The sequence below is a fragment of the Entelurus aequoreus genome, linkage group LG03 (assembly GCF_033978785.1).
Source record: "Entelurus aequoreus isolate RoL-2023_Sb linkage group LG03, RoL_Eaeq_v1.1, whole genome shotgun sequence".
Lineage (NCBI taxonomy): Eukaryota > Metazoa > Chordata > Actinopteri > Syngnathiformes > Syngnathidae > Entelurus > Entelurus aequoreus.
In genome coordinates, this window is record NC_084733.1 from 81,795,603 (window position 1) to 81,820,158 (window position 24,556).

The 24,556-nt window shown below is 35.0% G+C and overlaps 1 protein-coding gene and 1 long non-coding RNA gene across 3 annotated transcripts; one reads left to right on the forward strand and one right to left on the reverse strand.

The window, feature by feature from the left end:
- The first annotated feature begins 6,534 nt into the window (after nucleotides 1-6,534).
- Nucleotides 6,535-14,143, forward strand: myod1 (myogenic differentiation 1). 2 transcript variants are annotated; one of them, XM_062042919.1, is made up of 3 exons: nucleotides 6,535-7,107; nucleotides 9,116-9,185; nucleotides 13,662-14,143. In XM_062042919.1, exons 1-3 carry the CDS (start codon nucleotides 6,535-6,537, stop codon nucleotides 13,880-13,882), a joined length of 864 nt encoding a protein of 287 aa, XP_061898903.1. In that variant the 3' UTR covers nucleotides 13,883-14,143. The 2 variants fall into 2 exon arrangements, with proteins under 2 accessions (XP_061898903.1, XP_061898904.1); XM_062042920.1 differs by having other exon boundaries at nucleotides 13,665-14,143.
- Nucleotides 10,351-22,613, reverse strand: LOC133646955 (uncharacterized). The gene is made up of 3 exons (XR_009825395.1): nucleotides 22,508-22,613; nucleotides 21,379-21,468; nucleotides 10,351-11,072 (listed from the first exon to the last, which is right to left on the reverse strand). It is a non-coding gene; the product is annotated as an uncharacterized LOC133646955 (long non-coding RNA).
- Nucleotides 22,614-24,556: the final 1,943 nt, after the last annotated feature.

Below are 24,556 nucleotides of genomic sequence, written 5' to 3' on the forward strand. Positions count from 1 at the left end.
TGTTTTTCAACCACTGTGCCGCGGCACACTAGTGTACCGTGAGATATATAACCACGTTAAACCCAGATTCCGAACTAACAAAGGTCTTAACTCATTCTCTTTCTATGCCACATCAATGTGGAATGCGCTCCCAACAGGTATAAAAGAAAGGGCATCTCTATCCTCCTTCAAAACCGCTATAAAAGTTCACCTCCAGGCAGCTACAACCCTAAACTAACACCCTCCCCGGATTGCTAATAATCAAATGTAAACAATCAAATGCAGATTCTTTTTCTTATGCCTTCTGATCTCTCTCTCTCTCTCTCTCTCTCTCTCTCTCTATGTCCACTACTTGATGTCCATATCCCCACCCCCCCCCCCCTCCACACTCCTGATTGTAAATAATGTAAATAATTCAATGTGATTATCTTGTGTGATGACTGTATTATGATGATAGTATATATGATAGTATATATCTGTATCATGAATCAATTTAAGTGGACCCCGACTTAAACAAGTTGAAAAACTTATTCGGGTGTTACCATTTAGTGGTCAATTGTACGGAATATGTACTTCCCTGTGCAACCTACTAATAAAAGTCTCAATCAATCAATCAATCAATATTGTCTGGTGTGCCGTGGGAAATTATGTAATTTCACCTAATTGGGTTAAAAATATTTTTTGCAAACCAGTTATTATTGCCTGTGCTGTCTAGAGCTCGGCAGAGTAACCGTGTAACACTCCTCCATATCAATAGGTACAATTGCTTTGTAGATGTCGGGAACATGGTTTGTCGTGATCACAATATGCAGACGACAGCGGGAGGCAGAGTGCAGGTAAAAAAGTATCTAATGCTTAAACCAAAAAATAAACAAAAGGCATTGACGCTTAAGGATGGCTAAACAAAACCAAACTAAAACTGAACTGGCTGAAAAGTAAACAAAAACAGAATGCTGGACGACAGCAAAGACTTACAGCGAGTGGAGCAGCAGACGGCATCCACAAAGTACATCCGTACGTGACATGACAATCAACACCAAAATAGGAGCGTAAGACAAGAACTAAAACACTACACGCAGGAAAACACCAAAAAACTCAAAATAAGTCAGGGGGTGATGTGACAGGTGGTGACAGTACACCTACTTTGAGACAAGAGCTATAGTGATGCATGCTTGGTTATGGTTTGAATTTATATCCAACAATTGCAAGAACAACTTTTTACTGTCAATATCGGCTGCTGAGTTTCATTGTTTGTTTTCTGCTGTTGGCGTGAATCTGGATTTTTTTCAATGAAAAAAATGTGCCTTAGCTCAGAAAAGGTTGAAAAACACTACGCCACACCAGCGAGGGACACGCCCACCGCAATCATCCCCCGCCCAATCAGCGCCAAGGTGCGCGGCCACACCGGCAGAAACGTCTTTTTTGTTGCCGGTGAGGTGCGTGACCCACGTCCACACACTCCAAACGCCTCATCCCACCCGAGATCGCATACGCCAAACACCGACTTTCTCCATGCTTTTACTTTGAAGGGGACGTCGGTATTTTGCCCTTGCAGCCAAGTAAATGTTGAGTTCTCTTTGTGCTCATAACCACATTCTAGCTGTCGGCATGGCGACATACAACAACACTTCACGAGGCTACCGCGCATGCTCGTCACTACTGTTGCATGCTGGGTAGTGTAGTTCTTATATTCCGTAGCTTCAGGGGTCGGCAACCCAAAATGTTGAAAGAGCCATATTGGACCAAAAATACAAAAACAAATCTGTCTAGACCCGCAAAAAATTCAAAGCCATATTACATACAGATAGTGTGTCATGAGATATAAATTGAATTAAGAGGACTTAAAGGAAACTAAATGACCTCAAATATAGCTACAAATGAGGCATAATGATGCAATATGTACATACAGCTAGCCTAAATAGCATGTTAGCATCGATTAGCTTGCAGTGACCAAATATGTTTGATTAGCACTACACACAAGTCAATAACATCAACAAAACTCACCTTTGTGCATTCATGCACAACGTTAAAAGTTTGGTGGACAAAATGAGACAGAAAAAAGAAGTGGCATAAAACACGTCCTAGAAAGTCGGAGAAAGTTATACATGTAAACAAACTACGGTGAGTTCAAGGACCGCCAAAATTAGTAGGACAAAACGGCGCTCGCCAAATACTCGAATCAGTGAAGCATGTTTAATATAAACTTATATTAATTCGTATTGTGAGGCAGACTAACCCCTCTGCCACCGTGCTGCTTATACATATATATACATACATACATATACATACATATATATATATATATACATACATATATATACATATACATACATATATATATATATAGTGTATATATACATATATATATACATATATATATACATATATATACATATACATATTTATATATATATAGTGTATATATATATATATATATATTTATTGTGTATATATATTCTATATATTTTGTTAATCTTATTTATTATAATGTTATGTTTGTAAGATTTTTTTACCTTTAAATTTATTTCTTAAATAATCACTGATTATTGTTTAATATTTCCATGATTATCTCATTCTATGTATTTAAAATATTATCATGTTAGTAAGAATCATTTCCCTTTTATATCTTTCTTGCATAATCACTTTTTTATATATTTAAATCATTCTTAGATGTCATGTAGTATAATTGTATCATGTTAAGAATAATCCTATACCTTTTTAGCTCGTTGTTACATAATCAGTATTTATTGTTTAATAATTTACTATGTATAAATTATATGTAATGTAAGATTATCATGTTAGACAAAATTCTATACATTCTTATCTCTTTCCTACATAATTACTATTTTTTACACATTATTAACTGTTATATATTTTATTATGATATTGGTAGATATTTTAAAGAGTTTTCTCGTTTTATTTGCATAAAACATCAAAATGATTTTAATTATACTAATACTTTGTGTGTACATTGTCTCTTATTGTGAACTTTTAAAATGTACTTGTTTACAAATATCTCACATATTTTCATATTTCAAATTTAGGGGTCACATATTTATGTATACATACTGTACAATATTTATTATTATATATACTACCTAAGTTGATTAATGTAGTGAGAAAAGTTCAATGTTTGATTAGCATTTGCTCCGCACGGCCTGCGAGACGAACTGTGCTCTTCGCTGCCCCCTAGCGGATATTTGTAGTACCGGCATCCACCTCCATGACGTCACCTACGTCAAAAACAGAACTTTTCTCGCACCTTCTAATCGCTGCTTGACATGTAAACATATTTACTTTGAAATTATTATTAGGATATGAATCCACTTAAATGTTTAGTGTTGTTAAACGTGAATAAAATCGATCATAACGTCATGAACATTCTAACACAAGTCAAGTACATAAAGTTGTGGGACAAATAATGACGTCACAAAATTAATTTGAATAATTTTTACACTTTTATTGATAAATTGTATTAAATGTATTTTATCATACCATATAGATACTAAAATATTGAACGTTAAGGAATTGTATATTTTTGAAATGTTTCCTTTTTGTATGACTTTTTATTGATTTTTGAATAAACCTACACAAGCACAATGTTTTTGAGAAAACCAACACAAGCACCGTATTTTGAAGTACACCTACACAAGCACGCAGTTTTGGACTAGACCTACTCAAGCACAGTGTTTTGGAATAAACCTACACAAATACAGTGTTTTGGAATAAACCTACACAAGTTTTGGACTAGACCTACTCAAGTTCAGTGTTTTGGAATAAACCTACACAAATACAGTGTTTTGGAATAAACCTACACACGTTTTGGACTAGACCTACTCAAGTTCAGTGTTTTGGAATAAACCTACACAAATAGTGTTTTGGACTAGACCTACTCAAGTTCAGTGTTTTGGAATAAACCTACACAAATAATGTTTTGGACTAGACCTACTCAAGTACAGTGTTTTGGAATAAACCTACCCAAATACAGTGTTTTGGAATAAACCTACACAAATAGTGTTTTGGACTAGACCTACTCAAGTACAGTGTTTTAGAATAAACCTACACAAATACAGTGTTTTGGAATAAACCTACACAAGTTTTGGACTAGACCTACTCAAGTTCAGTGTTTTGGAATAAACCTACACGAATAGTGTTTTGGACTAGACCTACTCAAGTTCAGTGTTTTGGAATTAACCTACACAAATAGTGTTTTGGACTAGACCTACTCAAGTACAGTGTTTTGGAATAAACCTACACAAATACAGTGTTTTGGAATAAACCTACACAAATAGTGTTTTGGACTAGACCTACTCAAGTACAGTGTTTTAGAATAAACCTACACAAATACAGTGTTTTGGAATAAACCTACACAAGTTTTGGACTAGACCTACTCAAGTCCAGTGTTTTGGAATAAACCTACACGAATAGTGTTTTGGACTAGACCTACTCAAGTTCAGTGTTTTGGAATTAACCTACACAAATAGTGTTTTGGACTAGACCTACTCAAGTACAGTGTTTTGGAATAAACCTACACAAATACAGTGTTTTGGAATAAACCTACACAAATAGTGTTTTGGACTAGACCTACTCAAGTACAGTGTTTTGGAATAAACCTACCCAAATACAGTGTTTTGAGGTAAAAGTACAGAAGCACAGTTTTCTTATGTAAACCTTCACAAGCACAGTGTGTTGGAGTAAACCTACACATGTACAGTGTTTTGGAGTAAACCTACACAAGCAGTGTTTTGGGATAAACCTACACAAGCACAGCGTTTTAGAGTAAACATACACAAGCACAGTGTTTTAGAGTAAACCTACACAGGCACAGTGTGTTGGAGTAAACCTACACAAGCACAGTGCTTTGGAGTATACCTACACAAGCACAGTGTTTTGGAGTAAACCTACACAAACACAGTGTTTTGGAGTAAACCTACACAGGCACAGTGTGTTGGAGTAAACCTACACAAGCACGGTGCTTTGGAGTATACCTACACAAGCACAGTGTTTTGGAGTAACCACACAAGCATGGTGTTCTTGCGTAAACCCACACAAGCACAGTGTTTTGGGGTAAAACTACAAGCTCTGTGTCATGGAATAAACCTAAACAAGCACAGTGTTATGAAATAGAAATACAGAAGGGCAGTGTTTGTTTTAGGGTAAACCCACACAGGTACGTATTTTGGGGTAGAACTATATACAAGTTCTGTGTTTTAGAGTAAACCCACTCAAGAACAGTGTTTTGGAGTGAACCTACACAAACACTTTTTTTTGTGTAAACCCACAAAAGTACAGTATTTTGAGGTAGAACTATATACAAGTGCTGTGTTTTAGAGTAAATCCACTCAAGAACAGTGTTTTGGAGTGAACCTACACAAACACATGTTTTTGTGTAAACCCACAAAAGTACAGTATTTTGAGGTAGAACTATATACAAGTGCTGTGTTTTAGAGTAAACCCACACAAGAGCAGTATTTTGGGGTAGAGCTATATACAAGTTCTCTGTTTTAGAGTGAACCCACACAAGTACAGTATTTTGAAGTAAACCTACACAAGCACATTGTTTTTGTGTAAACCCACACAAGTACAGTATTTTGAAGTAAACCTACACAAGCACATTGTTTTTGTGTAAACCCACACAACTACAGTATTTTGGGGTACAACTTTATAAGTTCTGTGTTTTGAAGTAAACCTACTCAAGTTTTGTTTTTTAAGTAAACCTACACAGGCACAGTTTCTGAGCTAAAACTACGCACGTTTTGTGTTTTGGACTAAACCCACACAAGAACAGTGGGAAGATGGTAAGCCCACGCAGATGTTCCAAATAGGCAAACGTGCTAACCACAGGGTGAGTTTTTAGTTTTTAAAAGTAATAACATTTTGTTTTTAAAAAGGTACAGTAAATGTTTTGCTATTAATATATTCAATAATAATTATTAAAAAGTAATAATATTTAGTTTTACAAGGTACAGTTAATACATTATTATATTGAATAACAATGACTAAAAACGAATAACATTTAGTTTTAGAAGGTACAGTGAATGTATTATTTGATTTAAAACAATTAAAAAAAGTAATAATATTTAGTTTTACAAGGTACAGTAAATATATTACTATTATAGTTAATAATTATTAAAAATTAACAACATTTAGTTTTAGAAGGTACTGTAAATAAATTAATAATATTATATTTAATAACAATTACTAAAAAATAATAATAACATTTAGTAAACATGTTGCTATTATTATCATATTTAATAACAAATATTGGAGTACAACTTTCAAGTAGTAAAGAGTTTTTACGAGTATTTGCGGCCTAATTGGCGTGAAGTTGTAAACCCCGCCTGCTGACTCCTGATTGGCCAGGCCTCCAATGTCGTCACAGCGCGTAACCACGCCCCCTGCGGACCTGGCAGGTATAAGGAGGTCAGCATGTCCACAAGTGTCAGAGTGGACTCTACATTCCCACGCACGCCCACTTACTATTTACACCATTTCCCACGTGCCGGTTCTGGTTTGGTGTTGTGGACCTTGTCGGGCTTGTGGGCCGGAACCAGCATGGACTTGTCGGACCTGTCGTTCCCGATGGCGGGGGAGGACTTCTACGACGACCCGTGCTTCAGCAGCAGCGACATGCACTTCTTCGACGACCTGGACCCGCGTCTGGGACTCCACGCGGGCCTGCTCAAGCCGGACGGGTCGTCGTCCGCCTCGTCGTCGCCCTCCCCGTCCTCGTCGTCGTCCTCGTCCCGCCACCAGAACCGGGCGGACGAGGACGAGCACGTACGCGCCCCCAGCGGCCACCACCAGGCGGGCCGCTGCCTGCTGTGGGCCTGCAAGGCCTGCAAGAGGAAGACCACCAACGCAGACCGCAGGAAGGCCGCCACGCTGCGGGAGCGCCGCAGACTCGGCAAGGTCAACGACGCCTTCGAGACCCTGAAGCGGTGCACGTCCGCCAACCCCAACCAGAGGCTGCCCAAGGTGGAGATCCTGCGCAACGCCATCAGCTACATCGAGTCCCTGCAGGCGCTGCTGCGGGGCGGACACGACGACCAGTACTACCCGGTCATGGAGCACTACAGCGGGGACTCGGACGCCTCCAGCCCCCGCTCCAACTGCTCGGACGGCATGGTGAGACATGGCGTGCATGCTTCCCTTTCAGTCACGTTTTATTACACATTCATGTTATTTCTATTACACATTCATGTTATTTCTTTTAAACATTATATTAAACATTTATGTCCTTTTTTAAACATATTATTATACATTTATATACTTATTTTAAACACCTGATTATACATTTATATTCTTTTTTAAACATCTTATTATACATGTATATACTTATTTTAAACACCTGATTATACATTTATATTCTTTTTTAAACATCTTATTATACATTTATATACTTATTTTAAACACCTGATTATACATGTATATTCTTTTTTAAACATCTTATTATACATTTATATACTTATTTTAAACACCTGATTTTATTTTTCAAACATCTTATTATACATTTATATACTTTTGTTACATGATATTCTTGTTTACATCTTATTATACATTTACATTCTTTTTTTAAACATCTTATTATACATTTATATTCTTTTTTTTACATCTCATTATACATTTATTTTCTTATTTTAAACATATTTTTATACATTTAAATCCTTTTTTAGATTTTATTATACATTTATATTCTTTTTACACATATTATACATGTATATTCTTATTTGTTTAACATCTTATTACATTAGTATTATTTTTCTTGACATTGTAATATACATTTATATAGTTTTTTACAACTAGTTTTATATAAATATAATTTTTTTTACATTTTACTATAAATGTATATTCTTTTTCTACATCCTATTTTATATAAATATTCTTTTTTTTTTTTACATTTTACTATACATTTATATTTTTCTTTTATACATCTTATACATTTATATATATATTTATTTATATTTTATTTTACATCTATATTAATTTTACATCTTATTATACATTTATATGAATGCAGCTGAGATAGGCTCCAGCGACCCCGAAAGGGACAAGCAGTAGAAGATATATATATATATATATATATATATATATATATATATATATATATATATATATATATATATATATATATATATATATATATATATATATATATACACAATTTTATTATACATTTAATTCCTTTTTTACATTTTAGACATTTATATTATTATTACATTATATTATACATTTTGTTATTCTTTTTTTTACATCTTAGTATACATTTATATTTTTTTTTACATCTTATTTTACATTTATACCTTTTTATATCTTTGTTATATTCTTATTTTTTACGCCTTTTTATACATTTATATCCTTTGTATATCTTATTATACAGTTATATATTCTTAATGTACATCTTACTATACATTTAATTATTTTTTTTTACATCTAATTGTACATTACATTTTTGTTTTACATCTTATTATACATTTATATTCTCTTTTTTTACATCTTAGTATACATTTATATATTTTTTACATCTTATTTTACATTTATACCTTTTTATATCTTTGTTATATTCTTATTTTTTACGCCTTTTTATACATTTATATCCTTTGTATATCTTATTATACAGTTATATATTCTTAATCTACATCTTACTATACATTTAATTATTTTTTTTACATCTAATTGTACATTACATTTTTGTTTTACATCTTATTATACATTTATATTCTCTTTTTTTACATCTTACTATACACTTAAACAGTTTTTATATCTTATTAAACATATATATATTTATTTTCAAATATATGTTTTTTTAAAAGTCTAAATTATTATTCTAACAAATAATTTCGTTTTGGACGTGTAAACCTAAAAGATGAACAACAAAAGCAATTAACGAAAGTGTTAATAACTGTATGAAAATAAATTGTTTAATATTTTAAAAAGAACCAGCTGAAAATAATAACATTACTCTGCATTATATCTTTCAATTATACACACTTGAATTTGTATTTACTATTCCATATATAATTATATTAGTCACTTATGATCTTATTTCTCAAAATGGGTCCACTTACTTTATCGTGTTTTGATGAAAGAAACAATATTCTGTATGAATTATAAAAATGTTGTGTTTGTTCTGCAGACAGACTTTAACGGAGCGGGCTGTGCGTCCAACAGGAGGACGACTTCTTTTTTTAACAACACACCCAGCGGTAAGGACTAATCAATGAATAATGTGATTGATTCTGTTCCATGTGTTCTACTTATGCACGTGTAGAAATTGGTTTATTACTGAAAAATCATTCAATTGATGTTTGGGGTAATTAATTAATAATTAATGTTGACTATGGAAGTTAATTTAGTGAGTGGGATAAATGTTGATTATCATTATTAAATTAATGATTAATTGATATTTAATATATTATATATTTACATATGTAATTATCAATATAATAATTGATAATTATGAAATATAAATAATCAATAGTAAATGATGTTAATCATGTTTATTGAGAGCTAATTGTGTAAATGCAAGGCCCTAAGCAGGATTTTATTTTGATTTTGCTTTTGTATTTATGTGAGACGATTGTAATATATTTTTTAAATCAAACTTACATTTATTTGATGCATGTTTTTTTGTTTAGTTTTTTTTCCTGGTGCAAAATAACAAATGTAACCTAATTAAAACATTAATTTGCATATCTTCCTGACACATCTCCGGCAGGGATCGAAACCTCACTTTATAAAAAAAAAAACGAGAAAAAAAAACCGAACAAAAAAAAGAAACAGTAGACTTATATGTTTTAAAAAAAGCCAGGTGCGGTCGTCATAACTTTACCATCAAAAATACATTCACAGTAATGCACTGTAAAAACAAGGATCGTAAATTTTACAATCAAAAACTGTCAACAGAGTTTTAAAGTAAAAATAAAAGTTGTACTGTTTCTTTTAAATGGAAAAAAATAGTATCACTTTTATTTTTACTGTCAAATTCTGGCCACTGAGCTTCCATAACTTAACCTAAAATATACTGTTCTTATTACAGAGCATTTTATATTTATATTACGGCTGTCAAACGATTAAAACATTTAATCGCGATTAATCGCAATGTTCATAGTTAATTTAAAATGAATCGTGATTAATCAAAGCTATATATATATATATATATAATTTTTCATCATTGTCAAGTTTCAACACCATGAACGGACAATTAATTTGTTTTAAATAAGTTTTAAACATTGTGCTTTTTTCAAACAGCTCAACACAAAAAGGACTAACACCATTTATTAACAATAAAAAAAATGCCTACTGTGTGTTGTCTTGCCAGATTTTGTACAGAAATACAGAATTTCTATTCCTGCTTTAGAAGCACTAGCATTTAGAGAAGAGGAGCTACACTGTTTAAAATGTAACATGTACATCATCAAATATATCAAAACAATATCCAAACATTTGTATAGAAACATGTTTGCAAATGTTTTGCAAATTTTCTTCAACGTGAAAACACTAAACTACAACAATGCAGTGTTGTTTTCTTAGTATTTGCACAAAATAAAACCTGGATTCATGTATTCCTTTCTTTTTCCATCTGGAAAATATGTGATGGAGGTCCACGGAGACAATTAAGTTCAAAACAATCGTGCAAAAGAGGATGGAGTAAAAATAAAGACCTTTTTTTTCCTCAAAAGTATTAAACTACAAATAAAAGTGAAGCAAAACCCCCATTTCTTCCCCCGTGTTGTCGGAGTCGCTGAAGGTGCCAAATGCAGGAGTCGTACATCTAACTTAGCTGCACTCTTTAGCTTTAGATTGGAATAATATTCCCGCCACTTGCCTTGATTTTTACATCACAAATATTGCAGCCAGCGTAATCCGCATCGCATTCGGAAAAGACGAACAAAACTTTAGAGGGTTTTCTATTCGGCATGGTTGGGTTGTTGTCAAGAAACATTGCTGGGTTGCAACTATCCATCCATCCATTTTCTACCGCTTGTCCCGTTCGGGGTCGCGGGGGTTGCTGGAGCCAATCTCAGCTGCACATGGGCGGAAGGCGGTATACACCCTGGACAAGTCGCCACCTCATCGCAGGGGTTGCAACGCTGTTTTGACAAATACCGAAATTAAACATTGTGGTCCAAGAGGAACTTTGAAAGGCTGAAATCATGGCACCATACATTGTATTTAGGGCTGCAACTAACAACTAATTTGATAATCAATTAATCTGTCGATTATTACTTCGAATAATCGATTAATAATCGGATAAAAGAGACAAAGTAAATTTCTATCCTTTCCAGTATTTTATTGGGGGGAAAAACAGCATACTGGCACCATACTTATTTTGATTATTGTTTCTCAGATGTTTGTAAATGTTGCAGTTTATAAATAAAGGTTTATAAAAAAATAAATAAGTAAAAAAAGTAGCCTCTGCGCATGCGCATAGCATAGGTCCAACGAATCGATGACTAAATTAATCGCCAACTGTTTTTATAATCGATTTTAATCGATTAGTTGCAGCCCTAATTATATAACCTTGACCAACACAATTCATTTCCAGGAAATAACTATCACTCATCTAACATATTTAATAATCAGCTTGATTTTGTAACAGTCCACTTTGTAATTAATATTCTGAAGTTTAGTATATTCAATTATTAAAACATACATTTAAAAATCAAAGCAACTTTTCAACCACGACCAGGGTTCGAACCCGAGGCCTTCTGGTTTGTAAAGCGAGTATTAATGACGTCCGCAAAGGACCCACCGGATGTGACTGACGACATTCGCAGGTGCTCATTCGAGCAGACATGACGTCACATGGCGTCACCTGCCGGCTGGCTTCGGTCGGTGCCAAAAAAAGTACCGGATCCGATGCCCATCTCTAATAATCGTAATGGAAGACATTTTACATTTTGTAAACGTCGTTAAACCGGATGTAAAGCGCAGCACTTTTGTTTTGAAGCCGGAAAAGTGTGTAATTGGTTTTGAGAAAGTGTCTTGACATGTTTTGACGTCGGATAAAAAAAAAAAAGAAGTCTCCTTTCGACTTCCTGCCGACCGTTTTTCATTTCTGTTGAGCTTTAATGTCATCTTACTTACTAAATCCGTCACAATAACACTGTAAATGTTATGTTATCACTGCACTTTAACTGTAATCTGAACACGGAAGTGAAACACCGCCTACCTCTTTCGATACGTGCAGGGATATGCCTCTTCTCAAAATAAAAATAGTGGTAAAATAGTCCTTTCTTGTCGAGAAAAAAACTTGTTATGGCTGTGAACTTAATATTTCCATAAGGTAGACTTTATTTTGTCCATTTCTGCCTGCTTGTGGCTCATCAGTAGCAAGTGAAGTGCAGCACAGTTCCCGCCTGCTACGGCAAGGCAGGAGGGTCAAAAAGTAAGCGTTCGCGTTAATCGCCCGTTAAAATAACAGCCCTAATAAATATAAGTATATATATATATATATATATATATATATATATATATATATATATATATATATATATATATATATATATATATATATATATATATATATATATATATATATATATATATAGTGTATTATCATACAAATAAAGGTTGTACTAGTTTTCCATTTACAGTAATGCACTGTATAAACAATGACCATTTACAGTAAAACAATAAAAAAAAACTTAAGTCAGTAGCAAAAATTTTACCTTAAAAAAATGGTATTGTTTTTCAATTTACGGTAATTTAGCAGAAAAAATTACAGTGTTTTTAAACCAAATTACTGCAATTGCAAAATAAACAAAAAAATAATAACATGTAATATTATGAAATTATTATTGATGTTACTAATTAATCATACACATACCAGCCATCCATTTTCTACCGCTTGTCCCTTTCGAATAATTTAAATATAAAAAAATGTTTTTTTACTGTAAAATTCTGGGGAATGACAGCTATTTTAAAATAATTTTTTTAACTTAAAAATGTATTTGTTTTTTTTTACAGTGCTTGTTTGAAAAACAGTTTTTTAACCATACAATCTACTAAGATGCACTGTAAAAACAAGAGTAGATTTTAAGGTAAAAAAAATAAAAAAATAAAAACTGGTCCTGTTTAGCAATTTAGAGTAATTCAAGGTAAAAGACAGTTTCTGAAAAATTACTGTAAATAATAAAAAATTTAAAAAAGTACCACTTTTTTTTTTTTTACTGTTTTTAATGTAAATTTTAACAGTGCAACTGCAAATGTAAAAACAGTAACACTTTTATTTTTATGGTCAAACTCCATTTTGTTTTTGCAATAAAATCTACTGGGGTTTTTTTCTTCTTCCTTACAATGTGGGTCAGAAAAATACCCAAATTTTAATTAATTTAGCTATGTTACATTTGTTATTTTTCACCAGAAGTTCTTTTTTTTTTCATGAACTGATTTGAGTACAAAACACGCATCAAATTCACTTCAAGTTTGATTTACTCTATTACTTTTATTTTGACAGTAAAATCACAGCTGCCAGTTTTTGACTGATACTTCAAGCTGACGCCCCCGCAGACAGTTTCACTAACCAGACATATTTGCTGTTCTATTCTTATCCGTGATGGAGCAGGAAGTGGATAGGAATTTATCAAAACATTTCATCTGAAGCTGCCTGTCAAATGGGGCAACTTCCAGCGTGTGAAAGTCTGTATTGAATAGTAAAACATGTATTTGTGTGCCAGCAGGCGGCGTGAAGGCGGAGCGCGGCTCGGTGGTCTCCAGCCTGGACTGTCTGTCCAGCATCGTGGAGCGCATCTCTACAGACGCCGGCGGCCCGGCAGCACCGGGGTCGCCGCCGGCCGAGACCCAGGCGGCGGGCGAGGCCTCCACCCCCGAGCCCGCCGCTCAGGTGCCGTCCTCGACGGGCACGCACGACCCCAACCTCATCTACCAAGTCCTATAGACCGCCCCTCAACCAAGTCCCTACTTCCTCTTCCTGTTTGTGGCAGACATATTTAACCTGTTTTCTTTTGTTGCTGCTAATAATCAAGGAAGAAAACTGGCTTTTTTTCAGCCAATAACTTATCCTGTTGGACGAGCTTCAAGGCGCCTGATTCATGTTTAGGCTGAATATTAATTAACTGAACATGTTTAAATTTCATATTTAAGCTGAATATTAACTCACTGAACATTTTTAAGTTTCATATTTAAGATGAATATTAATTACCTGAACATGTTTAAGTTTCTTATTTATTGACTGAACATGTTTAAGTTTCATATTTAAGCTGAATATTAATGAATTGAACATGTTTGAGTTTCAAATTTAAGCTGAATATTAACTGAACATGTTTGAGTTTCATATTTAAGCTGAATATTAACTGAACATGTTTGAGTTTCATATTTAAGCTGAATATTAATTGACTGAACATGTTAATGTTTTATATTTAAGCTGAATATGAATGAATTGAACATGTTTAAGTTTCATATTCAAGTTGAATATTAATGAATTGAACATGTTAAAGTTTCATATTTAAGCTAAATATTAATGAATTGAACATGTTTAAGTTTCATATTTAAGCTGAATATTAACTTACTGGACATGTTTAAGTTTAATATTTAAGCTGAGTATTAATTGACTAAACATGTTTAAGTTTCTTATTTATTGACTGAACATGTTTAAGTTTCATATTTAAGCTGAATATTAATTACCTGAGCATGTTTGAGTTTCATATTTAAGCTGAATATTAATGAATTGAACATGTTTGAGTTTCAAATTTAAGCTGAATATTAACTGAACATGTTTGAGTTTCATATTTAAGCTGAATATTAATTAATTGAATATGTCTAAGTTTCATATTTAAGCTGATTAATTAACTGAACATGTTTGAGTTTCATAATTAAGCTGAATATTAATTAATTTAACATGTTTAAGTTTCATAATTAAGCTGAATATTAATTAATTTAACATGTTTAAGTTTAATATTTAAGCTGAATATTAATGAATTGAACATATTAAAGTTACATTTTTAAGCTGAATATTAATGAATTTAACATGTTTAAGTTTCCAAATTTAAGCTGAATATTAATGAATTGAACATGTTAAAGTTTCATATTTAAGCTGAATATTAATTAATTGAACATGTTAAAGTTTCATATTTAAGCTGAATATTAATTGACTGAACATGTTAATGTTTTATATTTAAGCTGAATATGAATGAATTGAACATGTTTAAGTTTCATATTCAAGTTGAATATTAATGAATTGAACATGTTAAAGTTTCATATTTAAGCTAAATATTAATGAATTGAACATGTTTAAGTTTCATATTTAAGCTGAATATTAACTTACTGAACATGTGTAAGTTTCATATTTAAGCTGAATAATTGACTGAACATGTTTACGTTTCATATTTAAGCTGAATATTAATGAATTGAACATGTTAAAGTTTCATATTTAAGCTGAATATTAATGAATTGAACATGTCAAAGTTTCATATTTAAGCTGAATATTAATGAATTGAAAATGTTAAAGTTTCATATTTAAGCTGAATATGAATGAATTGAACATGTTTGAGTTGCTGGTCCACGACATTCCTCCATGTTGAAGAAAACTAACAACTTTTATTCCTCGTTAACGTCTCTGGCAAGAAGAGAAGCGTCTTTGTACATTTAATATAACGTGTAAATAAGAGCTTGTATTTAATGCTTTTCTCTCTGCAACTTTATATTTATACACACGGAACTCAGAGTGACGCTCCAATAAACAATATTTATACAAAAACTGCAGTTGTGATTTTCTCCTACAAACTTAGAAATATTAGGAGAGCAAATATTTGCTGTGGACAATTCTTCTTCAGGGGATTTAACAAAGTAGTTATTGACTTTATCATGAACGTCATTTGCAAATACTACACAGCACCGCTGTAGAACTCAAGGCCCAGGTCTGGCCCGCCACATCATTTAAAGTGGCCCTTCACATAATTTTATGTGTTTCAGCCACACAATTAATGTGGCTCTACACATCATTGCATGTAGTCTGTCACATTATTTTACGTGTTTCAGCCAAATAAATTTATGTGGCCCTCCACGTCATGTTACGTGACCCTCCACATTATTTTATGTTTCAGCCACATCAATTAATGTGGCCCTTTACATCATTTAATGTCGTTTAGCCACTTCATTGTATATGGCCCGCCAAGTAAATCTGTCATTTTATATGGTACCCAAATCATCTAATGTGGTCTGCCACTTCATTTAACGTGGTCTGTCACTTCATTTAATGTGGTCTGCCACTTCATTTAAGATGTCCGCCACATAAATAATGTGGTCTGCCACATAATTTAAGATGTCCGCCACATAAATAATGTGGTCTGCCACATAATTTAATGTGGTCCGCCACTTAATTTAGCGTGGTCCGGCACGTCATTTAATGTGGTCAACCAAACCATTTAATGTGGTTTGCCACTTAATTTAACATGGTCTGCCACGTCATTTAACGTGGTCTGCCACATCATTTAGGTGTTCCGCCACATCATTTAGGTGGTCCACCACATTATTTAGGTGTTCCGCCACATCATTTAGGTGGTCCGGCACTTCATTTAATGTGGTCAACCAAACCATTTAACGTGGTCCGCCACATCATTTAAGTGGTCCGCCACGTCATTTAATGTGGTCTGGCACTTCATTTTATGTGGTCAACCAAACCATTTAATGTGGTCGGCCACATAATTTAATGTGGTCTGCCACTTAATTTAATGTGGTCAACCAAACCATTTAATGTGGTCTGCCACTTAATTTAACGTGGTCTGCCACATCATTTAGGTGTTCCGCCACATCATTTAGGTGTTCCGCCACATCATTTAGGTGGTCCACCACATCATTTAGCGTGGTCCGGCACTTCATTTAATGTGGTCAACCAAACCATTTAATGTGGTTTGCCACTTATTTTAACATTGTCTCCCACGTCATTTAACGTGGTCTGCCACATCATTTAGGTGTTCCGCCACATCATTTAGGTGGTCCGCCACATCATTTAACGTGGTCCGGCACTTCATTTAATGTGGTCAACCAAACCATTTAACGTGGTCCGCCACATCATTTAAGTGGTCCGCCACATCATTTAAGTGGTCCGCCACATCATTTAACGTGGTCCGCCACATCATTTAAGTGGTCCGCCACGTCATTTAATGTGGTCTGGCACTTCATTTTATGTGGTCAACCAAACCATTTAATGTGGTCGGCCACATAATTTAATGTGGTCTGCCACTTAATTTAACGTGGTCAACCAAACCATTTAATGTGGTCTGCCACTTAATTTAACGTGGTCTGCCACATCATTTAGGTGGTCCACCACATCATTTAGGTGTTCCGCCACATCATTTAGGTGGTCCGGCACTTCATTTAATGTGGTCAACCAAACCATTTAATGTGGTCTGCCACTTAATTTAACATGGTGTGCCACATAATTTAACGTGGTCTGCCACATCATTTAGGTGGTCCGCCACATCATTTAGGTGGTCCGCTACATCATTTAGCGTGGTCCGGCACTTCATTTAATGTGGTCAACCAAACCATTTAACGTGGTCTGCCACATCATTTAAGTGGTCCGCCACCTCATTTAAAGTGGTCCGGCACTTCATTTTATGTGGTCAACCAAACCATTTAATGTGGTCTGCCACATAATTTAACGTGGTCCGCCACATCATTTAGGTCAGGGGTCTCAGACACGCGGCCCGCCATTATTTTGCGGCCCGCACCTTAATATGGAAATTTAATGTGAGTTTTATATGAATGGCGCTTGACAGCGTCATACTTACCAACCCTCCCGGTTTTTCCGGGAGACTCCCCAATTTCAGGGCAACCATTTTCTCGAATGTCTGCCGATTTTCACCCAAACAGCAATATTAAGGGCGTGCCGTGATGGCACTGCCTTTAGCGCCCTCTACAACCTGTACAAACAGCGTGCCAGCCCAGTCACATGTTGTATTTGGCTTCTGTACACACATGTAAGTGACTGCAAGACATACTTGATCAACAGCCACACAGGTCACACTGAGGGTGACCGTATAAACAAGTTCAACACTGTTACAAATATGTGCCACACTGTGAACCCACACCAAACAAGAATGACAAACACATTTCGGTAAGACAACATAAACACAACAGAACAAATACCCAGAATCCCATGCATCCCTAACTCTTCCGGGCTACAATATACACCCCCGGCCCCCCCACACATCAACCCCCCCTCCATGCGTCGGTTGAGGTGGGCGGGGTTGGGGGGGCGGGGGCGGGGTTTGGTGGTAGCGGGGGTGTATATTGTTCCCCGGAAGAGTTAGGGCTGCATTGGATTCTGGGTATTTGTTCTGTTGTGTTTATGTTGTCTTACCGAAATGTGTTTGTCATTCTTGTTTGGTGTGGGTTCACAGTGTGGCGCATATTTGTATCAATCAATCAATCAATGTTTATTTATATAGCCCTAAATCACAAAAGTCTCAAAGGGCTGCACAAGCCACAACGACATCCTCAGCACAGAGCCCACACAAGGGACGTCGATGTGAATGACAATGAGAAACCTTGGGGAAGATCGCATATATATTTGTAACAGTGTTAAATTGTTTATACGGCCACCCTCAGTGTGACCTGTATGGCTGTTGACCAAGTATGTCTTGCAGTCACTTACGTGTGTCTGCAGAAGCCTCATACGACACGCTGTTTGAATGGTGAAAAACCGGACGCGACGACAGGTTGTAGAGGATGTTTAAGGCAGTGCTATCACGGCACGCCCTTAATATTGTTGTCCGGGTGAAAATCGGGACAAATTCGGGAGAATGGTTGCCCCGGGAGATTGTCGGGAGGGGCACTGAAATTCGGGAGCCTCCCGGAAAAATCGGGAGGGTTGGCAAGTATGTTGCTAAGGCGGGATAGCCATTCAAAGAAGGTGAATTCATTAAAAAGTGCATGTTAGATTTTTTAAAGAAATCTTTTCCTGCGGCCCAGCCTCACCCAATTTCTGCATCCAGGTAAATTGAGTTTGAGACCCCTGATTTAGGTGGTCTGCCACATCATTTAACGTGGTCCGCCACTTCATTTAATGTGGTCAACCAAACCATCTAACGTGGTCCGCCACTTCATCTAACGTGGTCCGCCACTTCATTTAACGTGGTCCGCCACTTCATTTAACGTGGTCCGCCACTTCATTTAACGTGGTCCGCCACTTCATCTTACGTGGTCCGCCACTTCATTTAACGTGGTCCGCCACTTCATCTAACGTGGTCCGCCACTTCATTTAACGTGGTCCGCCACTTCATCTAACGTGGTCCGCCACTTCATCTAACGTGGTCCGCCACTTCATCTAACGTGGTCCGCCATTTCATTTAACGTGGTCCGCCACTTCATTTAACGTGGTCCGCCACTTCATCTTACGTGGTCCGCCACTTCATTTAACGTGGTCCACCACTTCATCTAACGTGGTCCACCACTTCATTTAACGTGGTCCGCCACTTCATTTAACGTGGTCCGCCACTTCATCTTACGTGGTCCGCCACTTCATCTTACGTGGTCCGCCACTTCATCTAACGTGGTCCGCCACTTCATTTAACGTGGTCCGCCACTTCATTTAACGTGGTCCGCCACTTCATTTAACGTGGTCCGCCACTTCATCTTACGTGGTCCGCCACTTCATCTTACGTGGTCCGCCACTTCATCTAACGTGGTCCGCCACTTCATTTAACGTGGTCCGCCACTTCATCTAACGTGGTCCGCCACTTCATCTAACGTGGTCCGCCACTTCATCTAACGTGGTCCGCCACTTCATTTAACGTGGTCCGCCACTTCATCTAACGTGGTCCGCCACTTCATTTAACGTGGTCCGCCACTTCATTTAACGTGGTCCGCCACTTCATCTAACGTGGTCCGCCACTTCATTTAACGTGGTCCGCCACTTCATCTAACGTGGTCCGCCACTTCATTTAACGTGGTCCGCCACTTCATTTAACGTGGTCCGCCACTTCATCTAACGTGGTCCGCCACTTCATTTAACGTGGTCCGCCACTTCATCTAACGTGGTCCGCCACTTCATCTAACGTGGTCCGCCACTTCATCTAACGTGGTCCGCCACTTCATTTAACGTGGTCCGCCACTTCATCTAACGTGGTCCGCCACTTCATCTAACGTGGTCCGCCACTTCATCTAACGTGGTCCGCCACTTCATCTAACGTGGTCCGTCACTTCATCTAACGTGGTCCGCCACTTCATCTAACGTGGTCCACCACTTCATCTAACGTGGTCCGCCACTTCATCTAACGTGGTCCGCCACTTCATCTAACGTGGACCCCCACTTCATTTAATGTGGTCCACCACTTCATCTAACGTGGTCCGCCACTTCATTTAACGTGGTCCGCCACTTCATCTAACGTGGTCCGCCACTTCATCTAACGTGGTCCGCCACTTCATCTAACGTGGTCCGCCACTTCATCTAACGTGGTCCGCCACTTCATTTAACGTGGTCCGCCACTTCATCTAACGTGGTCCGCCACTTCATTTAACGTGGTCCGCCACTTCATCTAACGTGGTCCGCCACTTCATTTAATGTGGTCCGCCACTTCATTTAACGTGGTACGCCACGTCGTCTTACAAACATGGCGGCCGAAATGATATACTCATCATGAACGGAGAAGTTAAACAGGACAATACTGCCATCTAATGGATAGCCACTGGAACACTGAAATTCAAGTTGTTGTTTTTTTTTCTATGTAAATAAAATAAAATAAAAAATATATATATAGCTAGAATTCACTGAAAGTCAAGTATTTCATATATATATATATATATATATATATATATATATATATATACATATATATATGAAATATATATGAAATACTCGAGTTGGTGAATTCTAGCTGTAAATAACCACGCCCCCCGCCCCCAAACACCCCCCCCCCCCCACCCACCCACACCTCCCGATATTGGAGGTCTCAAGGTTGGCAAGTATGAGTTTGACACCCCCGTTCTACACTCTAAAATCAGGTCATGCAACAAAATGTTGGGAGCATTTTATTGCTTATAAATAAATAGTATAAAATAATAATATAAAATAAATGCTTAAATATTTGCTGGTCACCTTGACTTACTAGTTCAGATTAAGTTATCAACCTGCCCAAAAATATCATGAATAAAAACAGTTACCATATACGTTTATATGACATATTACTGTTATATGGTCATATTTACTAGAAGTTGTTTTTGATTGTACGCTATAAAACAGAAGGCCCTCTGAGGGCAGACATAACTGTGACGTGGCCCCCAATAATAAAAACAGGTCCTGCGACAGTCAATCAACTCACTATTATTTATCCACGATTAATGGAATGAAACATGTTTAGTTAATAAGTTATTTGGGTTACGGCCGTGCCAGCAACCCGAGGGTTCCTGGTTCGACCCCCACCTACTACCAACCTCGTCACGTCCGTTGTGTCCTTGAGCAAGACACTTCACCCTTGCTCCTGATGGGTGGTGGTTAGGGCCTTGCATGGCAGCTCCCCGTTCCTTAAAAAAAAAAGGTAGAAAAGCGCTATATAAGTATAACCCATTTAACATTTGTATTTACAATAAAGTTTTACAACTTTCTCAGATATTTGTGCGCTCAATCATTGAACAATTCAAGATCCTTGGAAGTTGTTGTTTTTTTTTCCAACATTTTCAAAAGACCAGCAGTGCCACACCGCCACCGTGTGGTTACATATGTTCCTGCAATATAATAACGTTTATGTACAGTGTACATTAAATATATAATACTTGTTTGTTGTACTCATATAGTAAATATGGTGTCACGTAGCAAGAATGTTTTATTACCTTAAATTTTATACTTCAATAATTCCATTACATATAATTATATTATAAAAATAAAAATACTGGTATGTCGTTTATGAAGTTTTGTTTGTTTTATTGCTCAGTGGTGTTAAACTATTTTTAGCTCAGGGGCCACACTGGTAAAATCATGGCATAATAACTTAAAAATAAAGACACCTTCTAAATTGTTTTCTTTGTCTTACTTGGACAAATAATAGAACAAGCACATTTTTTAAAAATGTAAACATTACAAATAATCCTCTTGGCAAAACACTTCAAGTTAGTTAACAATTATGAGGGAAAAAACGCCATGAAGAACACAATGAACTTAGACTTTGTCTCGATGTTTTCACAAAGCCAATACACTTTCAAGTATTTCATGTCTAGCATTTTCATGTTGACAGTTCATTAAAGACGTGTTTCTCAGACAGGTGACATCCGCAACTGCTACAACACATTTGTTTGTCATCATTCAAATATTACAATTATGCTATAAACAAAACAATTATCAAAATGACACTACAGCCGAATTAAAGGTAAAATAACTACACATTTAACCAATGTGAACATGGTAGGTTTAAGCATAAAATAAACTAGAACAAACACAACAAATGTAGAAACACACATTTTTACAATGAAGTTCAGTGCGCACTTTGTGTCGTCAACAAATTGCGAGCGCTACATGAAACTAACTAAAAACATGAAGGTCAAGTTGACTTAAGTCTTTAAATCTTACCGTTTCATTATTTTACCCGTTGAGTGGATCATTTACAATAAAAGAAGGTAATTGTGCGTCGACACTGCCGCCATTTGCCGCAAGCCACAGCAGAAGAAGCTGATTGTTTGCACCTGCGCTGATTGGAGTAGCGGCAGCCAATCAGAAGGGCGCTTAAAGTCAGCTGACACGTCATCTTTAAACAGCTTGATAAGAGTTATAATGGGATTGCTATTGCGACACCCAGTGGACACATGTAGAACAGCAGTTTCTTTCATTCAAAAATTGCAGCTCATTTCGATTTGGTTAATTTGGTTTTAAAAGTAAGTCATTTTTACAAACAATAACGCTTAAATCAGACTATCTTCAGATCCATCCGGTTTTTTTTGTTTTATGCCCTTTTTATTTCTCAAAAAAAAAAAAAAAACCACACAAAAAAAAACCACACAAAATATGCAATATTACCCTCTCAAAAATGGCAAAGTAGAATATTTGAGGTGAAGTAATTGGACCCTTTAAATATGTCAATATTTGATAATATAATTAATATTATATAATATATTAATATTAGTAATATTGATTCATTATATATATTTTTTTAAATGACAGGTTCAAAAGTCACACACAAACACACACACACACACTCATATATATATATATATATATATATATATACATATATATATATATATATATATATATATATATATATATATATATATATATATATATATATATATATATATATATATATTCCCCTCAAAAAATAGTTCAAAATATAATATTTAATACAGTAGAAGCCTTGAATAGGTCAACAATAGTAGTAACATCGATGTTGATTCATTATTATTTTTTGAGTAATGACAGGTTCAAAAATCCCACTAAAAGGTCTCAGCGATCCAAAAAGACACCCACTTATGTGTTAAGCAAAAAAAAAAAATACAATAAAAAATAAGTAAAAAAATAAATAAATATATATATATACACATTTATATATTTTTTTTGTATTTAAAATTTTTTTTAACTTATTTTTTATTATAAATGACACATATATATATATTTTAATTTTTTGTTGTTGTACTTTTTGTTTTTATTTGTTTGTTTTTTTAAATTTTATTTATTTATTTTTAACTTAATTTTTATTGTGTTTTATATATATATATATATATATATATATATATATATATATATATATATATATATATATATATATATATATATATATATATATATATATATATATATATATATATGTATATATATATATAAGATATATATATCTTTTAGAGCACGGCTTAAAACTCACCTTTTTACCGCAGATGACTTTTAATCTATGTTTTCATTGTGAGTCTTAAATGTTTAGTTTAGATTCCTTTGTGTGTCTCAGTCTCTGTTTCTGTTTTTTTGTTTCTCCAGTCGGGCTGCGCCCCGGGCTGATGTAACAGTTGGTTGGGGGGCGCATAATAAATGAAAATAACATAACATAACATATATATATATATATTGCCTGTTTGAATCTCTAGATCAAATGACAGATTATACATTTTTATTATTTTTGAGTGGCATGCCCTTTTTGTCAAAGAAAACCTTTTGGTTTTGAATAGCAAAAACACCAAATATGCAATATTTCCCTCAAAAAACATTTCAGAGTAGAATATTTGATATAATTGGAGCCTTGAATAGGTCAACAATAACATCGATTTTGATTATTTTTTGGGAGGGCAATGACAAGTTTGAAACAAAACACTAAAATTCCAAAAAGGGCCCACTCATAACAGAGTTAAAAATAGGTCATATACCTTAATGTAGTTTTTACTTTCAACTCTTGAATTTTTGATTATAAGTGTATTTATACCCTTCTTTGTCAAAGAAAACTTTTGTTTTTAAATTGCAAACACAGAACATGAAATATTTTCCCCAAAAAATGTCAAAGTGTGATATTTGAGGTAACATAATTGGAGCCTTATGGCCAATAATTGATAACATTGATTTTGATTTATTAGTATTTTTTAAGCAATGTCAGGTTAAAAAAAAAAAAAAAATTGTGTTGAAAAATAATTCATGTATAAA

Coding starts and splice junctions, on each gene's coding strand:
- myod1 (XM_062042919.1), top strand. CDS start 6,535: ATGGACTTGTCGGACCTGTCGTTCCCGATGGCGGGGGAGGACTTCTAC. Junction 7,108..9,115: donor CCAACTGCTCGGACGGCATG/GTGAGACATGGC, acceptor TTTGTTCTGCAG/ACAGACTTTAACGGAGCGGG. Junction 9,186..13,661: donor TTTTAACAACACACCCAGCG/GTAAGGACTAAT, acceptor TTTGTGTGCCAG/CAGGCGGCGTGAAGGCGGAG.